The 19256-nt window shown below is 35.8% G+C and overlaps 2 protein-coding genes across 6 annotated transcripts in view; one reads left to right on the plus strand and one right to left on the minus strand.

Annotated features, from left to right (window-relative positions):
- Window positions 1–8904, plus strand: part of LOC121643214 (matrix-remodeling-associated protein 5) — a 39464-nt gene extending 30560 nt beyond the window's left edge. For 2 of the 5 annotated variants that reach the window (XM_041990507.1, XM_041990518.1), the window contains 4 exons: window positions 6799–7056; window positions 7139–7333; window positions 7419–7520; window positions 7627–8904. In XM_041990507.1, the coding sequence (XP_041846441.1) occupies window positions 6799–7056; window positions 7139–7333; window positions 7419–7520; window positions 7627–7814 (743 nt within the window). In that variant the 3' untranslated portion in view covers window positions 7815–8904. The remainder of the gene's footprint in view (window positions 1–6798; window positions 7057–7138; window positions 7334–7418; window positions 7521–7626) is intronic. The other 3 variants (XM_041990508.1, XM_041990510.1, XM_041990511.1) reach the window with 3 other exon arrangements.
- Window positions 8905–11356: 2452 nt separating this feature from the next.
- Window positions 11357–17030, minus strand: cdx1a (caudal type homeobox 1a). The gene is made up of 3 exons (XM_041989414.1): window positions 16559–17030; window positions 15390–15538; window positions 11357–12838 (listed from the first exon to the last, which is right to left on the minus strand). Exons 1-3 carry the CDS (start codon window positions 16902–16904, stop codon window positions 12647–12649), a joined length of 687 nt encoding a protein of 228 aa, XP_041845348.1. The 5' UTR covers window positions 16905–17030; the 3' UTR covers window positions 11357–12646.
- Between the last annotated feature and the right edge of the window lie 2226 nt (window positions 17031–19256).

The raw sequence follows: 19256 nt of genomic DNA on the forward strand, positions 1-19256 counted from the left end.
CCAGCAGTGTCCCGAAGCTGAGAAACTACATTTCACAACGTTGCTTCTGGGATGCCATGTCACGTAACAGCTGAGTTTCACTTTACGCACCGTGTCACTCGCCAGGACTGGATACCATCACACTGGTTGTTCTGAACACACACCATGGCTGATTCATCAAAGAGATGTAAGACGGATGGTGAATGAGCCATTGTTAGGGAGCTTGTCACTGAGTAAATCAGCCAAAGTTTTGTTTTGGGACTTTAACTTTAACATCTCAACTGCATGTGGTGCCTGCTTCTGTCTGGATGATCACATCATGGAGGGCTTTAAAGATGTTTTAAAAGCAACATTAAACTGGGTAAGAAAAAAATTATTTAATTTTACTTCTGACCACAGAAACTGTCATATTATACTCTGCCATTATTAACTGTTCATTTAAAACCACAACCAATGACCATTAAATGTCATGCATTTAAACATGGTACTCAACAAGTGCAAATTAAATGGTCAATGATACGTTATTAATTAAATATTATGTGTAAGAAATACCAACAGTCCATCAGTTTTCTTACCTATACCATCAAAGCGCCAAATGCATTTGGCAAGAAATCACAACCAAGCAAACAAACATATTTATGTATTAATGGCAACACTGGCTGAATGCATCTAGCCATTACCATGGCAACGCTACACATATAGATTGTTCTACTTTCGCTGCACAGTTTAGTTTGTAGCGTCAGCTTTAATGTACATTCTACATCTTCTTTCAGTTGATAATATGTGTTGCTTATGGAGACTATCATCATAAAGGGAATTAGTAAAAACATATTTAATTCTTAAACTGCACATGTGACCTCTTCTGGGGAAGGTTATAGGTTCAGCATATATATGGCAATGTGTTAGGGTTCCTGTCTGTCTCCCATGTGTGTGTTTCTGGCTCCCTCTGTCTGTCTTGTGTGTCATGATTGTTCCCGGCCAGGAGAATTACCAAGGCAGCAATCACCTCACCTTGGCTGATCTCCACACCAGGATCTCATCCACTCATCAATTACCACAGTATTTAGACACCGGACCTTTCTACCCTCCTCACCAGATCGTCCAGTTGCTAACCTGGTATATCGTGGCCTCTCTAGTTTTCTGCCTTAATCCTGCTCGTGTCTCATGACCTTGTCTTATGTCTAGATTCCTGGTTCTTCGGATTCCATCAGCCCTGCCAGCCACACCAATCTCCTGGATTATTTCCCTCCTGCTCTGATTCACTGCCCTCTCCAGCTCTAGCCGGCTCCACTCAACGCTCTGCCTGCCTGCCATCCATTCTGTCCAGTCAGCCATTAACCACTGTGGTCCCTGGTTCCTGCACTTGGATTAAAACTGTTCTCCAGATTCAACTCAACCTTCCATTAAAACCTTTTACCTAATTAACCTTTTCTGTCGTATGATTGTTCAGTGTCAGCACCTGGGGGTCCTGAAACCATTGCCCGTCTGACTCACCGTAACACAATGCCCTTTTTAGTCAGGTTTTAAAAGAAATGTCTGTGTGACACTTAAAGCTCAAACTTTAAGCTCACCTGAAGCTTAACTTGTTTACTTTGGCAAGTTTATTAATTTACTGCTGCTGATGAGGCCAGTAGTTTTTCCAAAAGTCAGCAAATAACATGATGTATAACAAATAAATAAATCATTGTTAGTTGTTTTTGTATTTACACTGAAGAACAGAAGACAATGCAGGAAACCTTAAACAAAATGTCGGTCTAATGACCAGTGAGAGAACATTACGACTCCCACTCTATCCACTTCCTTAGTAACATGAGTTTATGGTCTCAGTGGTTTCAAGTATACTTAAATACAGAAATATACCATTAAGCATTAATAACACAGGCTGTTCTTTGGGAATTTCTTAAGGCTATTAGAAATTACAGTTTCCAGTCATAGAGGAAAGCATAAGGATTTCAGCAGATCAGATCTTACTGCATCTTTTATACTGAGATCCAGAAAACTAAAATATGAAACTCGGTGCAAAATGATCGTCCACTAGTAAAGTAAATGCATTTCTTTGTCTACTAATACAGTCTATTAAAACACACCTTTTATTTTATTTAACATTTCAGTTTGTTTGTGGAAAAGCAAGCAAAAAGCAAAAACATTTTTTAAAGCACCTCTAAGGTGATTTATTGTTGTTACAAATGAACCAGAGGGACATTGCTGGTAAGTGTAATCTATTGTGTTTGATTAGTTTAGTTCATTAATGGCTCAGTAGGATATGCATGAGGTCAAACTGCAACTGGCTTCACCAGAAAACAAAGAAAAGTATTTTAACTCCAGTTAAAATATACATTTCTTCCTGTTGATCATTTAAATTTCTATTAAGAATGGACTAAGAGTGGGCAAAATCTGGAATTAGATGCACTTCATACAATGCTGTTTATTACAAGTACTAATATTAAAGACAACAATAAAATAAATGACTAAAACTACTATTGTTGGATATAAGTTATACTTTAATATATCTATCTTTGATGTCGATATTTGAAATTAACATCATGCAATAAATCCCAAATGACAGTCGGCCTTTGAAAGTTTAGTTTTAACAACATCACATGTATTGAAACTTTAAATATTATATCTGAAACCTGCTGAACTTTGTAGCAACAAATATTAGATTCAGATTCAGTGTCAGATACAGAACACTGTATTTATCCCCAAGGGGTAATTCACTTTACACACATGAGTCGCAACAAAGGACGGGACATAATCCACACAATCCACGTTACACACGGATCAGTCAGTGTTCAGGATAGAACGTCAACAGCTGAAGACCCAGCCATGACGTGCAGCAGTTTCACCATCAGTTACAAAGTGCAACACTAGAGATAAATATCTAAAAACCTAAAAACAACACATGTAACACCTCACACTAAGCTGTGGTAGGAAAGGTTCTCTTCGGAAAGCCCCATTTGTTATATATAAAAATTATTAACGTTAATGGTCTACACAGGTTTATACAGCAACAGTCATAGTATTGATGCGCCCCTTTTACATTAGAGATTAAGTGCTTGTTAATAACATCTATGCACAAAATAAAATGAGTTAAATAATAATATACAACTTTATTAGAATTATTTTAGAGAAAAATTCAGCTAGAGCCAGGCTACATGAGAGATCCCGTTTTTTCTACATAGGGTCATTTATAATCTCAGATATAGAGAACCATGTCATTTTATACAATTTTATTTTTGTTGACACTGTTAAAACACACTGTAGGACAGAACAATGAGAGGCTACATGTTCTCTTTATGTAGACACATTTGGACAGCAGCATTATGTTAAATTTGGAGAGCAGCACAAACTTTATGCACTAAAATGCCTGCAATAAGAAGTCTTCTACCTTTTTAATGGTATATGTTGTTAATGTGTGTTTTCCACTGACAGTTGGACAGTGACAGAAGGTGGAAAAGTAACTCATAGCATAGATGGCTGTACTCAAAGGGTGAAACAGTTTCTTTTAATGCTGACAGTCTAAGATATAATTTGAATTAAATAAATCCATGTTGCCAAGGGAAACGTAATGAAATCATATACGATTTGCATGAACTTCAACACTTGTTAGATTCAGTCATGTTGAGATAAGGTGATCAAATCTAGCATCACTATGGTCACTTGCCTTAAAGACAGAAGGTTTTAATGTTATTTCAGACCCATAAAGATCTAAGATCGTCTCAGAAAGAAGACAGTGAAAGACGATACGGTCTAAAACCAGAAGACAAAATCTGTCTAAATGAAACTTAATTATGTTTACAAAGTCACCATCAGTTTGTCATGTCTAAGCAGATTGTTTATGCAGTGTTAGCTGGCTAACTTGTAAGCAGGGGGAAAGATTTTAAAATAAATTACATACAAAGAAGAGATTTAAAACATCCTTTGAGGTAGCTAGCTGCTGATTTTAAAGTTCATTAAGATGATACAAACTCTGTTTTTACCTGTTATACTGTATTTACCTTCATGTCTCCTGACGATGTCTTAAAGAAAGGGATGGCTAAAGACTTCACATTTCAGCCCCTCATAACTTTCTGCTATTAATGAGAAAACAAAATGCCATGGCAACGATTACATAAACATGACATTGTTGTGGTCGGGAAATCTGGTTTGATAGTTTTAAAGAGGCGTAGAATCGACAATGATGAACTTCAAAAATAGCTGCAATACTGTAAAGACCATCATTGAAGCAAGAAGTTTTAAACTTAGTTTAACTGATCATGAATGCAAATAAGCTGCAAGATGTTTAATATTTGCCATCATCAGAATCCAGACTGATGACAGAAATAAAAGTTGTATTCTGATTTATGATGTCGATTAGTTACACTGGGATAACATGCTGATGATGTGAAGAGCTTAAAAAAAGGACACAATAGAAAAAAAGTCCCTTGAATACATTGTTTATTGGATTGTAACTTTTCATTTATTAAAGAAACAGAGTGGAAGAGTTTTATATTAATTATTATCTTTCTATAACAACTTAGGGCCATTACTTAGATGATGTATATAATTACATGGTATCATTTATATCTTCTTATCTTACATATGATTTAATTAGACAAAAAAATAAATTCAGTGTCATAATTTTAAAAATTTAACTATAAGCTGACTAATAAAGTCTGAGGCTGTATTACTGTGTTACTTCGTACAGAGAGGTTGACAATGTGTTTAAAATATAATTAATACTTTATTCTTTATTCATGTAGTAATGTATAATTACAGTGCAAATACATTTTATTTAAATGTAATGTTTAACTTACCCACACAGTTTTATCTTGATTTTACATGTTTATGACTTTAAATTGCATTTAATCAGTTGTGACCTGTTATCAGATATAAACAGGTAAGAAAAATAACTCATTCTTTCTATTTTTTTATGCGTTCCCATCATATTTTCGTATCTCACATAATGAATATGGACGTATTTATAAATATCAGCTTTCGTTCTCAAAACCTGTTTCACTACAAATTTAGATAGTTTCCATCTCCTTTTCAGAGTTTAACACACACGCAGTCTGTCACGCTGTCGGCTTTAAGAGGAAGTAAAAACTCAAATCACTTCCTTTCTCCCTCTTTCTGAAGAAGAGGATGATTAAAAGAATGATCTCACATTCTCCTCTGAGACGGTCTGCTAGCAGGACACACTGCAGAGTTTTCAGAGCAAAACACACATGTTGGTTTACGGGTAAAAAGTCTGAAAGCAGCTGAGGGATCAACAGAAGCTGAACCCAGAGGAGACATGGAAGCTGTGGTTGGACTGTTGCTGATGTTGCTCACAGTCTCTCATGGTGAGCTGTTCAACTTCTACATGCAGCACATTATTAAATGTTTTCATTGCAGTTTCATGACTGGATTACATGCAGTAAAGATAATGTTCCTCAATAATGTTAACAGCTCATTGTGTTTTTTCCAGTTTGTTTCTTCCACTTCTTCATTTTTAACTTCTTCTTTTGTCTTTATTTAAATTTTTCCTCAATTCTGTTAAAAATCTGTTTTATTTAGTCCAACTCTGAGAATTATTTGAACTGATTCTGACTTAATCTTATTTATTTTAACTTTATGTTACTAATGTGAAGTATTTCTAGTGTTTTAAATTTACATTAAATTAAAATAAAGATGACAGATGAATTATAACAAAATAAACAGCAAATAATGCTGATAGGACTGAATGGCATTGAAATTAATTACTTTTTAATTCAGATGTTTTGTTACTACGTTTAGAGTTTTAAAAAAAACATTCTTGATTATAAGTATATTGAGTATAATACTAAATAGACTAAAACTTAATGATTAATTTTGTCGTTTTTAAATCAACAGATTTCTGTTTTAAATAATTTTGTGAAACTAAATGCATCGTATATGTGATAAAAGTGTGAATTGCCAGAATGGTTCATGACAGTGATGAAGCAGAAACAACAGAACCTTCATGCAGATGCAGCTGAGTGTTATTCTGTAATAATTAATTTCATTATATGTATTTGTTGTTGTCCTACGCAGATACTAAGATACCTTTTCTAAAAATGGTCTCATCTTAAAGTTAAAGTAGTGATGCAGCATGAACCTTAAAAGTTTTCCATCACAGACCTGCGTAACATTCAGCTCTACGACAATAAATACTTGTTAGCATAATTTGGTCTAACAAAGACATAGTTGCTACAAAAACATTTTTAGCTTAATGTCTGCATATTATTAAAAGACTGCTGTCATGCTTCTGTAGGAAAAATTGAAAGTTAAAAATAAATATTCTTTTCTTTTCTTCTGATAACAAAAAACATCCAGGTGTGGAAACTTACTGTGATGGCAGACAGAATGAAACTCAGTGTTATGGAGCTTTGGGAGGAACTGTGGTCTTCCGGCTGATGGACGACACCTCAGAAATACCTGCATTTGTCTGGAAAAAAGAAAGACAGAACATACTCAGATGGATAAATAATGAAACTATATTAAATAAAATGAAAAACAGATCGCTCTTTATTCCCAGTAATGGAACGTTAAGGGTCAATAACATAAACAGGGGTGACAGTGGTGAATATAAACTTGAAATGTTTGATTCACATGGAAGATTAACAAGAACAAGGACTCTCCAGTTGACTGTTCAAGGTAAATAACTACTTTCTACCTAAAGAATTTAGACATTAATAGATGTAAATCCCACATTGTGCTGATGGTCTATATAACATCATATTCTGTACATACTGGTGTTCTGAGCCTCCCTGATCCTTCATTTAAATAATTACACAGGTTTATTTCCAATATTAAAAGCCATCCGTGTGTTTCTCTCAGCTCCTGTGTCCTCTGTCCAGCTGGTCTCTGAGTGTCTGTCTCAGGGAGAGATGAAGGTGTCCTGCTCCCCTAATGGAGGGGACAGTCTTCAGTACAGCTGGACTCTGGGTGGACACACACTGAGAGACACTGAGCTCCTCTCTGGAAATAATGAGACAAACGTCATCACTCTGAAACAAAATGTCTCAGGACGTCTGGTCTGTTCAGTCAGGAATCAAGTCAGTTCTGTCTCCAAAGAGGAGGACAGATCTACCTGCGGTGAGTGAGAAAGTCATGAAAACAACTTCTGATGATCATAATAATCAGTCAGTTAATAAATTATTGTTTTATTTGCTCTCAGGCTTCATATTTATCAACTGCACTTCCAACGGGACACACATATCAATGTGGGTCCATAAAGAAACTAAAACCCTGTGTGATGAACCAACAACAGCCCCCACAACAGTTACTGAAAGTAAGGAGACAGAGCCACTTAAAACATCTACTAATACCTCTTCCTCCCCTAAATCTGCCAACTATGACAACACTTTCATTAGTAAGTGCAAATACCAGCGCATTCATTGACATCACGGTGTCTGATGAATTAAAAATCTGTCTTTGGTCTTTTTCTTTTAAAACAGAACAGTTACCAGTAATAGGAGGGGTTTTCGCAGCACTGGTGGTTTTATTACTGGTTGGTGTAGCAATCATCTGTACTCAGAAGAGAAAGAAAAACAGCAAGGGTATGGAGCAAAACTTCCTTTTTCTCTGACCTGGTGCTTTCACAGTTCGCTTTTTTTTCCCACCGTTAAAAGCAACTTACCGTTCATATGCATCACTCTTTTCCAGCAGAGGAAGAAGATGACCAGGAGCTAACCTATGCTGATGTCAGGATCGTGCAGAAGAAGAAGAGGCAGGTGGAGCACAAGGTGGAGGTGGAGGTGGAATATGGTGAAGTAAAGTTTTCAGAGCGGCCTCTGCAAGCGGACTCAGCAGCAGATGACTGTGTGTATGCGAAGGTCCGTAAAGACAGATGACGTAGGCTTGGTTTTAAAGAGACTGCAGCAGGGGAAGAGAAAACGTGAATGTTTTTAAAAAATACAAACTAGAAACTCATAAATATTATGTTTTTCTTTTATTTTGCATCAGAACTAAATTTTTAGGAGTTATAACAGACAGTAAATTATTATGGAAAGCCCGTCAGACATGTAAAAACCATCCAAAAACCTGTCAATCATAAATAAAGTGAACTTATACTTAATGCACTCCGTACTTTATACTGCTCTTTGGTACTCCTATACTTAACAGAATGTGTTGAAGTGTGGGGAAATAATTACCAATTAATCCAGTAGTTATACTACAGAAAAAGTCTGAGTTTCTAGAACCAACTCATAATTTGTTAATTGAGTCCTAACTGTTAAAAATCAATGATCTTGTAAAGTGTTATACATTAATAACTCTATTCAAAGCATTTAACAATTTACTACCAAGTAATATACAAAACATTTTCACAATTCAGGAGATCTTTACATTTAGAGGACGTGGAAATTTCACCTAAATTTCGAACATCTCCTGAGCGTTTTAGTGTGTCTGTATATGGAGTGAAATATTGGAACAGTCTGGATCTCCAGCACAAACAATGCCTGAATATCTACAGATATGTATGATTTGGTCAGTACAGGGATGGACCTGTTCTTTACTGTTAGTGGTATTGTCATTTCTTACCTTGTCGGTATGTAATTATTATTTAACGTAAATAATGGCCCACTGTTACTTTATTACTGAGAATGTACCTTTCTTCTATTTTTTGCATATTTTAGTTAATGTACATTATATTTTATTTTCTCATGTTTGGTAAATACTGTAAATTCTGTTAAATAAGTTATTGTAATCTGGTTCAGGCCTTCTGGTTTGAGGTTTGGGAAACAGGTGTGAGTATTTAAACTTATTATGTAAAGCTATGGATGAGATAAGGGGCGGGATTAAATAAATTCTCTTCTCCCTACTGCTTTTGCAGCATTGAAAATTTGCATTTATTATTTTTGAGTAAAACTGTATGATGCTGTTGCACGTCGGTGATTTGTGTCACAAATGCTCAAAATAAAAATAAATGCATGAATGAAAAAGGACTTTATAGAACTGTAATTTTTTCTTTTGTGAAGTTTAACCAGTTTGTAGTTGAACCTTGATGTAATAGTTTTTCCTGTTTCTCATTTACAGGCTTGATTACCTAAGTTTCATTTTTAGATACGTAACGACCTCAAGCACAAAAAAAAAAGATTAAATAAAACAACATTGTAGTTTGATGAACATTAATTTACTTCTATAGTTACAGGCATGCTAACTTATACATACAAAAGAAAGTTTGCATTTACTTATATTAACATTTAATTATTTTGCAGATATTCACTCATTTGTTTGGGTTGATGGTCCGTAGCTGCATATTTAAAATAGATTTAAGTAAACTTCAGTTACGGCTTGTGTGGGATTTATTAGTGATATAACCTTCCTTGAGGTTTCGAATATGATAGATAACTACACAAATTCATTTTTAGCACAGGAACCTTTAATAAGTTTCCATGATGTTAATACTTCTGTTTTTCTTTTCTTTCTTTTTTCATAAGGTCTGAGTGTTGCTTCTCACAAAACTGAATCATTTTCTTTTCTTTTCAGAAAGTAGTTTAACACTGAGCTTTAAGCATTTTTGACAAATGTTGAGTTAAGTGAGTTAGGTTTGGTTCCGTAGATCCAGAGATTAATAACAAGCAGCCTTTTCATAAACAACCACATAACACCACAAAATCTTCTTATTAATTCTGTGTCTGAAATCTGAAACAATTCTTCTACTTTATTGACTTTGTGTTAAATAAAAAGGGGAATTAACTACACATGAGAAGTATCTGCTCTGTCTGTTCCTTTCGTCTTTACAAGAGATGGAAAAGAAAATATTTTTGATAAATTCAGTATGCAGTTTGCAAGAAAGCAACATTTAACAGCTTATCAGATACAAAGCCAAGATTTTGTCTTTGAACATCAAGTCATCGTTTCTATATTTAATTATTGGCTTTATATCTAGGGTCTTCTTTAGCAAGTTCCTGTCAGAGAGGAGCAGATAAAGATCATTTCTTTCACTTTAGTTCACACCTTCAAGTTTGAAGGAGAAAAACTAAGACATTTTACCTTAGTTTTTTGGACTAAACACCAGTAGATGTTCGGCTGTTTCTAAGCTTCATGACTGTTGAAGTAGGTAATAATGGCTGTGGCTCCTCTGCAGAATCAGCTGCACGAAAGAGTGCATGCATCATTTAAACATTTAAAAATCACATTGTACAACTATGCATTGACTGAGTCAATCAGACTCTTTATCTTTAACTTGACTCACACTCAGACGTATTTAGTTAACTTTGCAACGTCTCAGCACAGATAAGAAACTGAGACCACAGACATGTTTATTAACTGTTTATAAATCTTTAGCTCAGACCCATTGTGCTCCTTTAAAAAAATCAAAAGAAAACATGCAAGTAAGAACCACCTTAGAATGATTATTAAGGCTCCTGCTTTATGTAATATAATCAGCAGCTGTTTGGTGTGGGTGTGGGTGTGGGTCAGCGATCAGGAGGACCTTTCTAAAAAAAACTTCAGTACATTTGCATCAAAAACCATTGTTAGAAAATACAAAATTAGCTTGAATTTATTTTTTCATGTCTGTTTTTTCTTTTTAATTTCCTGTAATTCTTTTTAATGACATCTACTATTGTCCTCTAACCATTCAAAGTAGTCATGTATGATCGCTGAGTTTTTTCCTTGTTGATTTTAGCGGTAATGTGGTCATGTGCTCAAATTTTCCCTGACAAGTTTGGAAATTTGCTTTCAGTGGGTTTAATCAGCAACCGAGGTTACTGTTGATCTTTGATTTGATAGTTTAGGGTTAAAGGGTAGCAACTATTCAGCTGATTCATAGTGCCATAAAATATGTTTATGATCCTGTAGCTGTAGTGTCCTTAAGAAACCACCTGATTGTTTTTTGTTGAGGGTTTTTACTCTCCAGCCAGATTTAATCTGTATTCTACTGTAATTACGTGGACAACAAATTATTGACTTTTGTGTCAGAATTTGACTTTTTAACTCTGAACGGTTATTAAACATTTATTTTATCCTCATGAAAACCAGGTGATTTTTTGTTATCGTCACACTTTCAGGTGATGTTGCCCTGCCATGCCAAAGCTATTAAACCATAAAACAGAGCAGCCACTTCTTCCATCCTGAGTGCTGCCAGTTTTAAACTGAAAGTAGTGTTCGGGTAACAGTTTGTCCACAAGTCAACCAACAGAAGAAAATTAAGAGTTTTTATTTTATTTGTTCTTCATCATGGTTCTTATTTAATAAGTAATATAAGCACCAGGTCTTAGCGTCTTCACACACACTTAGCTGGGTGTTTCTCACTGCTGTATACAGTTAGTTCCTCTTTTGTGGCATTATCAAGATGACTTATTTTTTCCACACTGCAGTGAAGAGGAAGTAGAGGATGTTAAAGTGCGTCTTATGGTCTGTACGAATGAACAGAAAATACACTTGCATGAATAACCGTTTTATTTAAAATAGTAACCCACATTTTTCTGTCCAAACAAGACGTCTGAAAATAACTTTACCTGAAACACTTGAGGTTTGCATGTGTTTTGGAGACCCAACAGACTGACACTGACCGCATGATAACATGATTTCACGGATTGTTGGTCAAGTAAATTTTATTTTCATAAATTACAGCTTTTCTTGCAACATCTTCTTGAGAAAATGACAACAGCAAGATTTCAAAGTTTAACATTTAACAAAACTCAGAGACTCCAGAGAAAGAAAGTCTTTTTCTACTTAAAGATGTTTGCAGGTTCACAACTGAATGCCTGTGCTACACTGATAGAACATCACGTGTTATTTGGTTGAGCAATCTTTCTGTTTTCAGGATGTGGCTAAATTATGTCATCTTGACATCTGTTTTTCCAGGGCCATTTTTAAACACTCTTATCACATTTACCTTACTAGAATAAAAGGTTGTTAGCTAAATAAAAAAAAAAACACATTTTAGGTTATGTCATGGTATACCTCTGTTAATAAATCCAACTTAACAAAATGTGCTCTCAGATCAAATTTTCTTTCTTTTAGAAGATGTTAACATTTCTGCACATTTGCTTTATGTCTTATGTAAAGCAGCTTTGTTCCTCTTCTTAATCCTCAACTCGCGTTGGTTAATATTCAGTGGCATTATATATTCTAAACTTGTGCTTCAACAGAAAAAGCTTTAAAAACAGCATTCAGACTAAGTGTTTGAGTGTGCTCGGCCACTAGATCTGTAGTTTTTACAATTCCCCTTTTTACACAATTTTCTTTTCAGCTAACACCCACTTTCCATTTCCTTCAAACTGGGGCATAATTTTACTTCCCAAAAGATAAACATCGGGGCTATTTTCTATACATCTCTAAAATTGCAAAATGTACTTTGTGATTAGGAAATATTGAGGTTAGGTGTAGTTTGAGCAATGAAAGAGATACAATAATCTTTTCTTTTTACAAGTTAATACTTAACAAGTAATCACATTCTCAGCATCCATCAACATTTAAAAAAAGATAACAAAACGCTTCTAAAAACTGTGTTTCCTTGTCATTAAGCAGTTATGAAAAATTGGCACATATGCCTCAAAAATGAAAATAAGTAGTGTCTCAATGTTTTATTAATTGTAGTATTAAAAAGGCTTGATTAGTGTACACATTGTAAAATGCAGGAGGAGCAGTTTTAAACACATTAATGGTCAACTTAGAAAAAACAAAACACTATTTACACATCAGAGACTGCATCAGTCTTTTATATGAAATCCAGTTAGTATTCTTCTGATTTGATATCAGACATCATGTTGGAGTTGGTGCTGGGACTGGTGGTAAGGTGGGCATCAGCATGTCCACCCAGCACGGGTGGGGTTAGAGTTGTCGTGGAGGCCTGCTGGCTGTGCTGCAGTTTTTTCCTGTTGATCTTCCTCTCTTTGGCACGTCTATTCTGAAACCAAATCTTCACCTGAAGTGCACAAACACAAGATATCTTTAAAGGTTCTTACTGCTTGTTGCTTAAAATACTATTTAAAATAGCTTGTGGTAACCACTTACAGTATGTTTTATGTTAATTTTAATAATGGAAGTCATTTGTATTAAACTATAATAGCTTGAGGCAGCATTCACTTGCCCCACACTGTTTACTTCTGCTTTGGTTAGTTCAGACTTTGGTTGATTTAAGTATTGCACAGAGCTGCGAGCAGCCTGAAGAAACAAGAAGGGCAACATGAAACCAGGAGTCAGCATTTCACCATTAACACTTCCTGTCTGTATATCGTTGTGCTTTAAACAGATCTGTAAAGGAATCCTCTGCTTCTGTGTGCTGTGTTAGTATTAAATCGACATGTAACCGTGGCAACATGAACAACTTTGCTTCTAAAAAGGTTAGCAGAGTGTACATTATGTTACTCAAAAACAGAATGTACTGATCTGTAATGGTTATTTGACATGATACACACATACGTACACTTTTTTTTTTAGCTTGATTTTGTATTATAGATAATAAGAAAAATGTAGATTTTTAATTATTATCCCGTACACAGTAACTCAAACATGGCAGCTAGTGAACAGCGTAGAATGTGAAGTGAACTGTGGACGAGAAAGCGTTTTATCTTAAATACATCTGGCAAGTTTTGTTTTTTTCATGTTTTGTGTGAATTTTAAAGTTTGTTTTATTTATTTGTGTTATTTCACCAATAAATTTGTTCTCATAGACTTTCAGTGTTCAAAATATTAAGTTGTATCTGTAAACGTGCATCTATTATTTTACACTTTTACACTTAGTTTTATGAACTCAAGAAGTTTTTTCATTACGGGATGGTATCTTTCTCTCTGTGGAGAGGGCAATCCGAGAGTCCCTATCATCAATAAATATTTAATTAAGTGTAGAGTTTAAAGGACTTCCAATTCATTGTATTCCATTTCATTTTCATTTTTAAAAGTAGTGATTTTTGTCATTGGATCTGTTTTTGCTTGTTTGTGGTTTTCTGTTTTAAGTCGGTTATGCTGCTTAACTTAATGTGATTTATATTCTAGTTTGTCTTCCTGTATTATTTTGTTTGTTTGTTTGTTTATTATTTTAATAAAGGGACAATGCATATTGATTACAGAGGCCTGGGGGACAAATCCCATACCTGTAAATATGCAGGATTATAGCCAGTGCTAATTTCCATCCTTTGTCCCATTGCTGGAGAAAAAAATCCAGCAACACCACATCTTATAAAAACAACGAACGCAAAATACACAGTATAAAATACAAACGCTTTGTCACATCTTAAAAACTCATCCATACACCACCACCCTCAGATCATAGGTCTCTCACAAACTTATAGCACATACATTCACAACACAGTCCATTCATACACCACATCTAGCAAACTACATTTACAATTCCATTTACAGTACATATACAAAACAGAAAAACAGCATTACCATTAATTAATTTTGTAGAGCTTGTTTCTTTATTCATTCATGCTCACTTGGTTTTAACTTAATTTGAGCAGCTTTTTTCATTTTCCAAACAACTAAAATATTAAACATGTAAATTACACAAAGGGAAGAAAAATGAGTCAAACCACTGATCTGTCTGGGCAGACATTTAAAATGATGAAAGAAACCTCAGTGTCATGATGGACCAGCTGTCCTTTTCTGGCTATGCTGCACCTGTCTCTCGATCATGGACTCTAAGATCATGCAGTGTCTGGCTCACTATGACACCCAGATCTTGGTGCTATGGTGCTCTTGTAGCAGGTCTCCCTGCTTGCTAAATAAAATCCCTACAAATGGTCCAGAACATGGGAACACGTCTGATGTTTGAGCAGTCAGAAAGCACATGTATCACTCCACTATTCACAAAACTCCACTACTCCTTCCTGTCCAAATACAAGGACCTGCAGAGTGACTGCAAGGTCTTCACCCTGATATCTATAATTCATAATACAGGCCTTCGGTCGTTTTTAACCATTTTTTTCTCTCATGAACATCATCTGCTATCAGGACAAACAAATGCTTTTTAACATTAATGTCTTCAGAGAATATCAATTATCTTCACACGTAAGCTGTTCTTACCTGCATTTCTGTACTTGTTCTACTAATACTCTTAAATAGACCTGAGTTTCTAACTGCTCTGAATCTTGGATATTGCTCTCTTACTTGTATATAGCTTTGGATAGAAACATCTGCTAAATGACTTAAAGTAACTATAAATGTGCATTTTAAAAAGGAGAAGCAGCACTTCCCGACAAGCTTATTGCCATGCATCAAACTTTCCTTTGTGCAGTACATGTTGGGGTTATGCAGCTACAGTTTTGTTATGTAATGTATAAAACAAACCCCATCTGCAGAAGGAAATTGTAGAAAGAAAAGTAGCACCATGTTTTTGAATGGTTTCAATATCCAGAACAAATTTATAGCCTTGATTTAAGTGATTAAGGAAACACTTGACATCAAAATGCCCTTGAACTGCCAAGTTTCTTTTCCTTCTGTCACACTTTTACTGTCCCACTTCCTTCTCTCACCTGTCTTTCTGAGAGGCTGAGCGCCATCGACAGCTCGGCCTTCCTCCTCATTGTGATGTAGTGGTTGTACTGAAACTCTTTCTCCAGCTCCAGCCTTTGGTGGTCAGTGTACACCACCCTGTACTTGTCCTTAGTCCGAGTTTTCCCTCCTGAATCACACAAAACAGTCCTGGATTAGTAAAAAAATAAACACAACTTTGGATGATTAAGTAAATACTCAAGGCGTGCTATCCTTTCATGCATCTTCCTCCCTTCCTGTAGTGCAAAGAGGAATTAATGTGTCAGTGAGTCACATGCAGAGTGGTCAAACATGTCTGGTGCCATGTTCAAGTTCAGGCGCCACTTAAATCCTCATCAACTCTATCAATCATGTTAAATATAACTAATGCAAAGACTCCCATTTGCTTAGAATCAGTGGCTCCCCTTATCACGGTGAGAGATATTTACATAGGTGTTTACACAGGCAGCTATTCATTGACACAAATGTTCACATGTGCATACACACTGTGAGAGTTATTGATTAGAAAATTTGACTAAGTGACAGCATTGATCGAACACACAGACACATGTAGGAGTTGAGGGTTTGCCTTTAGAGCCGATTTGGTTTGACGTCTGCATACTTCCTGCACAGTCATTGTTATCTATCCATTTTGTCACCACTGCAGTCACCCACTTGACAGAGAAGGTGGGAAGTGATTCTCTGTGCAGACTTCATGGCCTCACTGACATCTCAAAACACACTGTTGGAAGGGAGTGGTGAACAGCTTGATAAATGTTATGTGTGGCTAGCCTAACTTTATACTACATATTGACATTTTTGCCATCTAAGAAAATGTGTTTTACCATGTCTGTCATCTGATCCCCTGTTTCACCATAGTTTGTCATGTGTTTGCACTGTAAGGTCTGTCTAATCATTAAAGGTGTTATCAAGATTATGCTTTTCCTGTCAGCTTAAGGAGTTGACATTTGGGGTATCTGATGCATGATCAGTCATTAGATCAGCCAGTATATGCATGTTTAAAATGATATTTGATAACTCATGTATATGTCAAAGAAGGAACAGGTCTGCTCAACTTATGCTAAAATGTATAAATACATCTTAATATGAATACTGCAGTGGATCAAACAATAACGTCTAGAACTTTCAGTGTTGTTAATTAAAGTCCTACCTGACAGTGTCTGTCTGATGGACTCAGGTGGTCTCCTCCTGCTGGCGAAAGGGTCCTGTCCAGAGATAAAGTTGTAAGTTGGGAGCGACCCTCCTCCAGCGGCTGAATGTATGCTGCTCAGCTCCGGGGAGGTGAAGCTGACCTGCCCGGGGCTTGACCCCGGGAAGTTGTACAGATATTCCTCTCGAGGAGTAAAAATGGGGTTCCAGGTGGTCGTCGATGGGTCAACGACTCCCGAGACGTGATGGTGATAACCAGTAAAGTCATAGGCGGGCGGCGGAATGTACTGACCGTTCACTGACAGCGTCTGAGCCGGTTGTCTCACCGACTCGGAGTTGGGGTACATACCGGTGTCCTGGTTCGGCGGGTAGGATGACTCTCACTGGGTTGGACTAAACCTCCTGGCGCATGTTAGGCCCCTGTTCAGGCTTTAGTATAAGGTTAAGACTTAATACTGCCCAGCTACCTGTGCAGAAAGACTACACACCTTTATGGATTTACTGCCAAGGAGTTCAAAAGTATCAGTGTGACGTCACGTTTTACCTGAGATCCACCTGCCTGCTCGTCTCTGCGACGTCAGGCCAATGACCCTAATTTACCCTCTGTCCTGATGGATCATATTGACAAGACCATTTTTCAGGTGGAACCATGTGCGCGCGTTACTCTGAGCTCTGCTGTGCACGTGAAACTCGTGATCTGATAAATAAAAACATCAAGGCCTAATTTAACATTGACAGCATGTTAGCTTTGTGAGAACCATAGGTGGAATTTCCTTAGAGTTATTATTAATTAGAAATAGTCTAATTCATTAATGAGACATTATGTTAAAAAAAAAACAAACAAAAAAACAACTGAATGCTAAATCTCTGCATAACAGCATAATATACGCTACTATGGCAAATATTTACTTTACTTAGTGGGTGCAAAGTGTGTTTTTATCCAAATATGGCATTATAGCCAAATTATTCCAACCATTGTCATAGCAAGCTCGTTAAAAACACTTAAATAACGTAACGTGAATGATAAGGGAGTCTTAAAAAAGAAAACAACAACAATAATAATGATCTATTTAGTTATTCTTTAGGTTGTTTATGTGACAAACTAAAGTGAAAGGTTTTTTCCCACATGTACTTAATCATGATAATTTAATTATCTTTGGATTAAAGATCCTGGACTTTCTAATTTAAACTCAAAATAGTAGTTTCAATCCAGATTTAAGCGAAGTAATAAAAAATTGGAAACAAGTAGGTTACTTACCCTCATGCCGCTTCCTAAAGAATCCAGACGAGGGCAGCAGAAAGCTAAATAATGATGTTACATTTCCAGAGTCCCTCAGCATCACTTAATTTATTATTTCCTAACAAGAAGTGCATGAAGCTTTCAGCTGCATACTCATCTAGCCGTGAGCCTATGTGTTTTATGCCGCTGAAATTCACAAACATTCATTAAGATTTATTCTACTTCTCAAAAGTCATTAGCTGCACATGCAGTTAGCAACAAGCAGGCTGTTGTTAATGGAAAGAAAAGTGCTGAAGCCTTTAATGTTAAGGAAAATCATCATGCATCATAAACAAAAGCTTAACATAAATATTTAATAGTATATTATATTACCACCTTTTAAAAAATACACATGGTAGTTTTAGCACTTATAGAATACTTGAGATAATATGTTAATGTACAAACAGGAGTGTGAGGTTTCTTGGTTAGGTTTATGAATCTTAAATTACAAGTTCTTCATATTTAGACAACACCTCTCTGCTGCTGTGTTCCACAAAAAAAAAAAAAAAAAAGATTAGAAAGAAAAGGTGAACAGGGCAACAGAGCTCATTATTTACCTAAAGAAGATACTGCTTCATAGGGATGATCTTCTTCCTCTACAAACATCCTTAAAGACTCATTACAAAGTCCACAATAAGCCTGAAAACAGAATTATTGAAAGAGGCTTGTGTTATCTGAATGCATTGCTGATTTTAAAGAGCATTGTCCGACACTGTTTCTTCATTTAAAGACAGAATATGACTTGATTTAACCTCAACAATGATTTTGGAATGCATAATGACAGGGAAGTAGATTCTTGTTTTTGGCACCTTTTAACACTAAGAAAAGTGGTTACAGCTGAAACAGATTCTTCTTAGAAGTGATACAGCCTAACCATGATGACAAATGTAATTACTATATGTTGAATCATCGCAGTCAACTTCTTTCTTTTAACTGAATGCCTTTAAATAACCTCACGAGGTAAAAAGCTGACAGGATATGGGGGCAGAGAGGAATTTGATGCAGTTCTCAGGCAAGGCAAATCTTACCAAAATCACACAGCTGCTAAAAACAGAGTATTTCTTTCTAAGCTACTCTATGCTTTCACTCTGTTACTTTTCAGAGACAAATAAGATACTATCTACTTGACATGCATTTGACAGCCTTACAAGTTTCTTTTAAATGAAAATTTTGTGCTTTGGATAAAATCAACCATACTATGCAAAATTCACTTTCTAAAGGTTTCTAACAGTCATATGTGTCCTCATAGCCCGTTTATGAGGCCCAAAACTGAAAAAATTCTGTCTCCTCTCTCACGTGGTTGCTCCACTTTTTAGCAAATGTGTTCTTTAACGAGTGAGTCTGAGATCTTTCCCTTTGTGACCTCATGAAGGGAAATAACCACTGAACATTTAAAGGTTCAGACACAGAAACAGCCTAT

This window comes from Melanotaenia boesemani, chromosome 7 (assembly GCF_017639745.1).
Source record: "Melanotaenia boesemani isolate fMelBoe1 chromosome 7, fMelBoe1.pri, whole genome shotgun sequence".
Taxonomy (NCBI): domain Eukaryota; kingdom Metazoa; phylum Chordata; class Actinopteri; order Atheriniformes; family Melanotaeniidae; genus Melanotaenia; species Melanotaenia boesemani.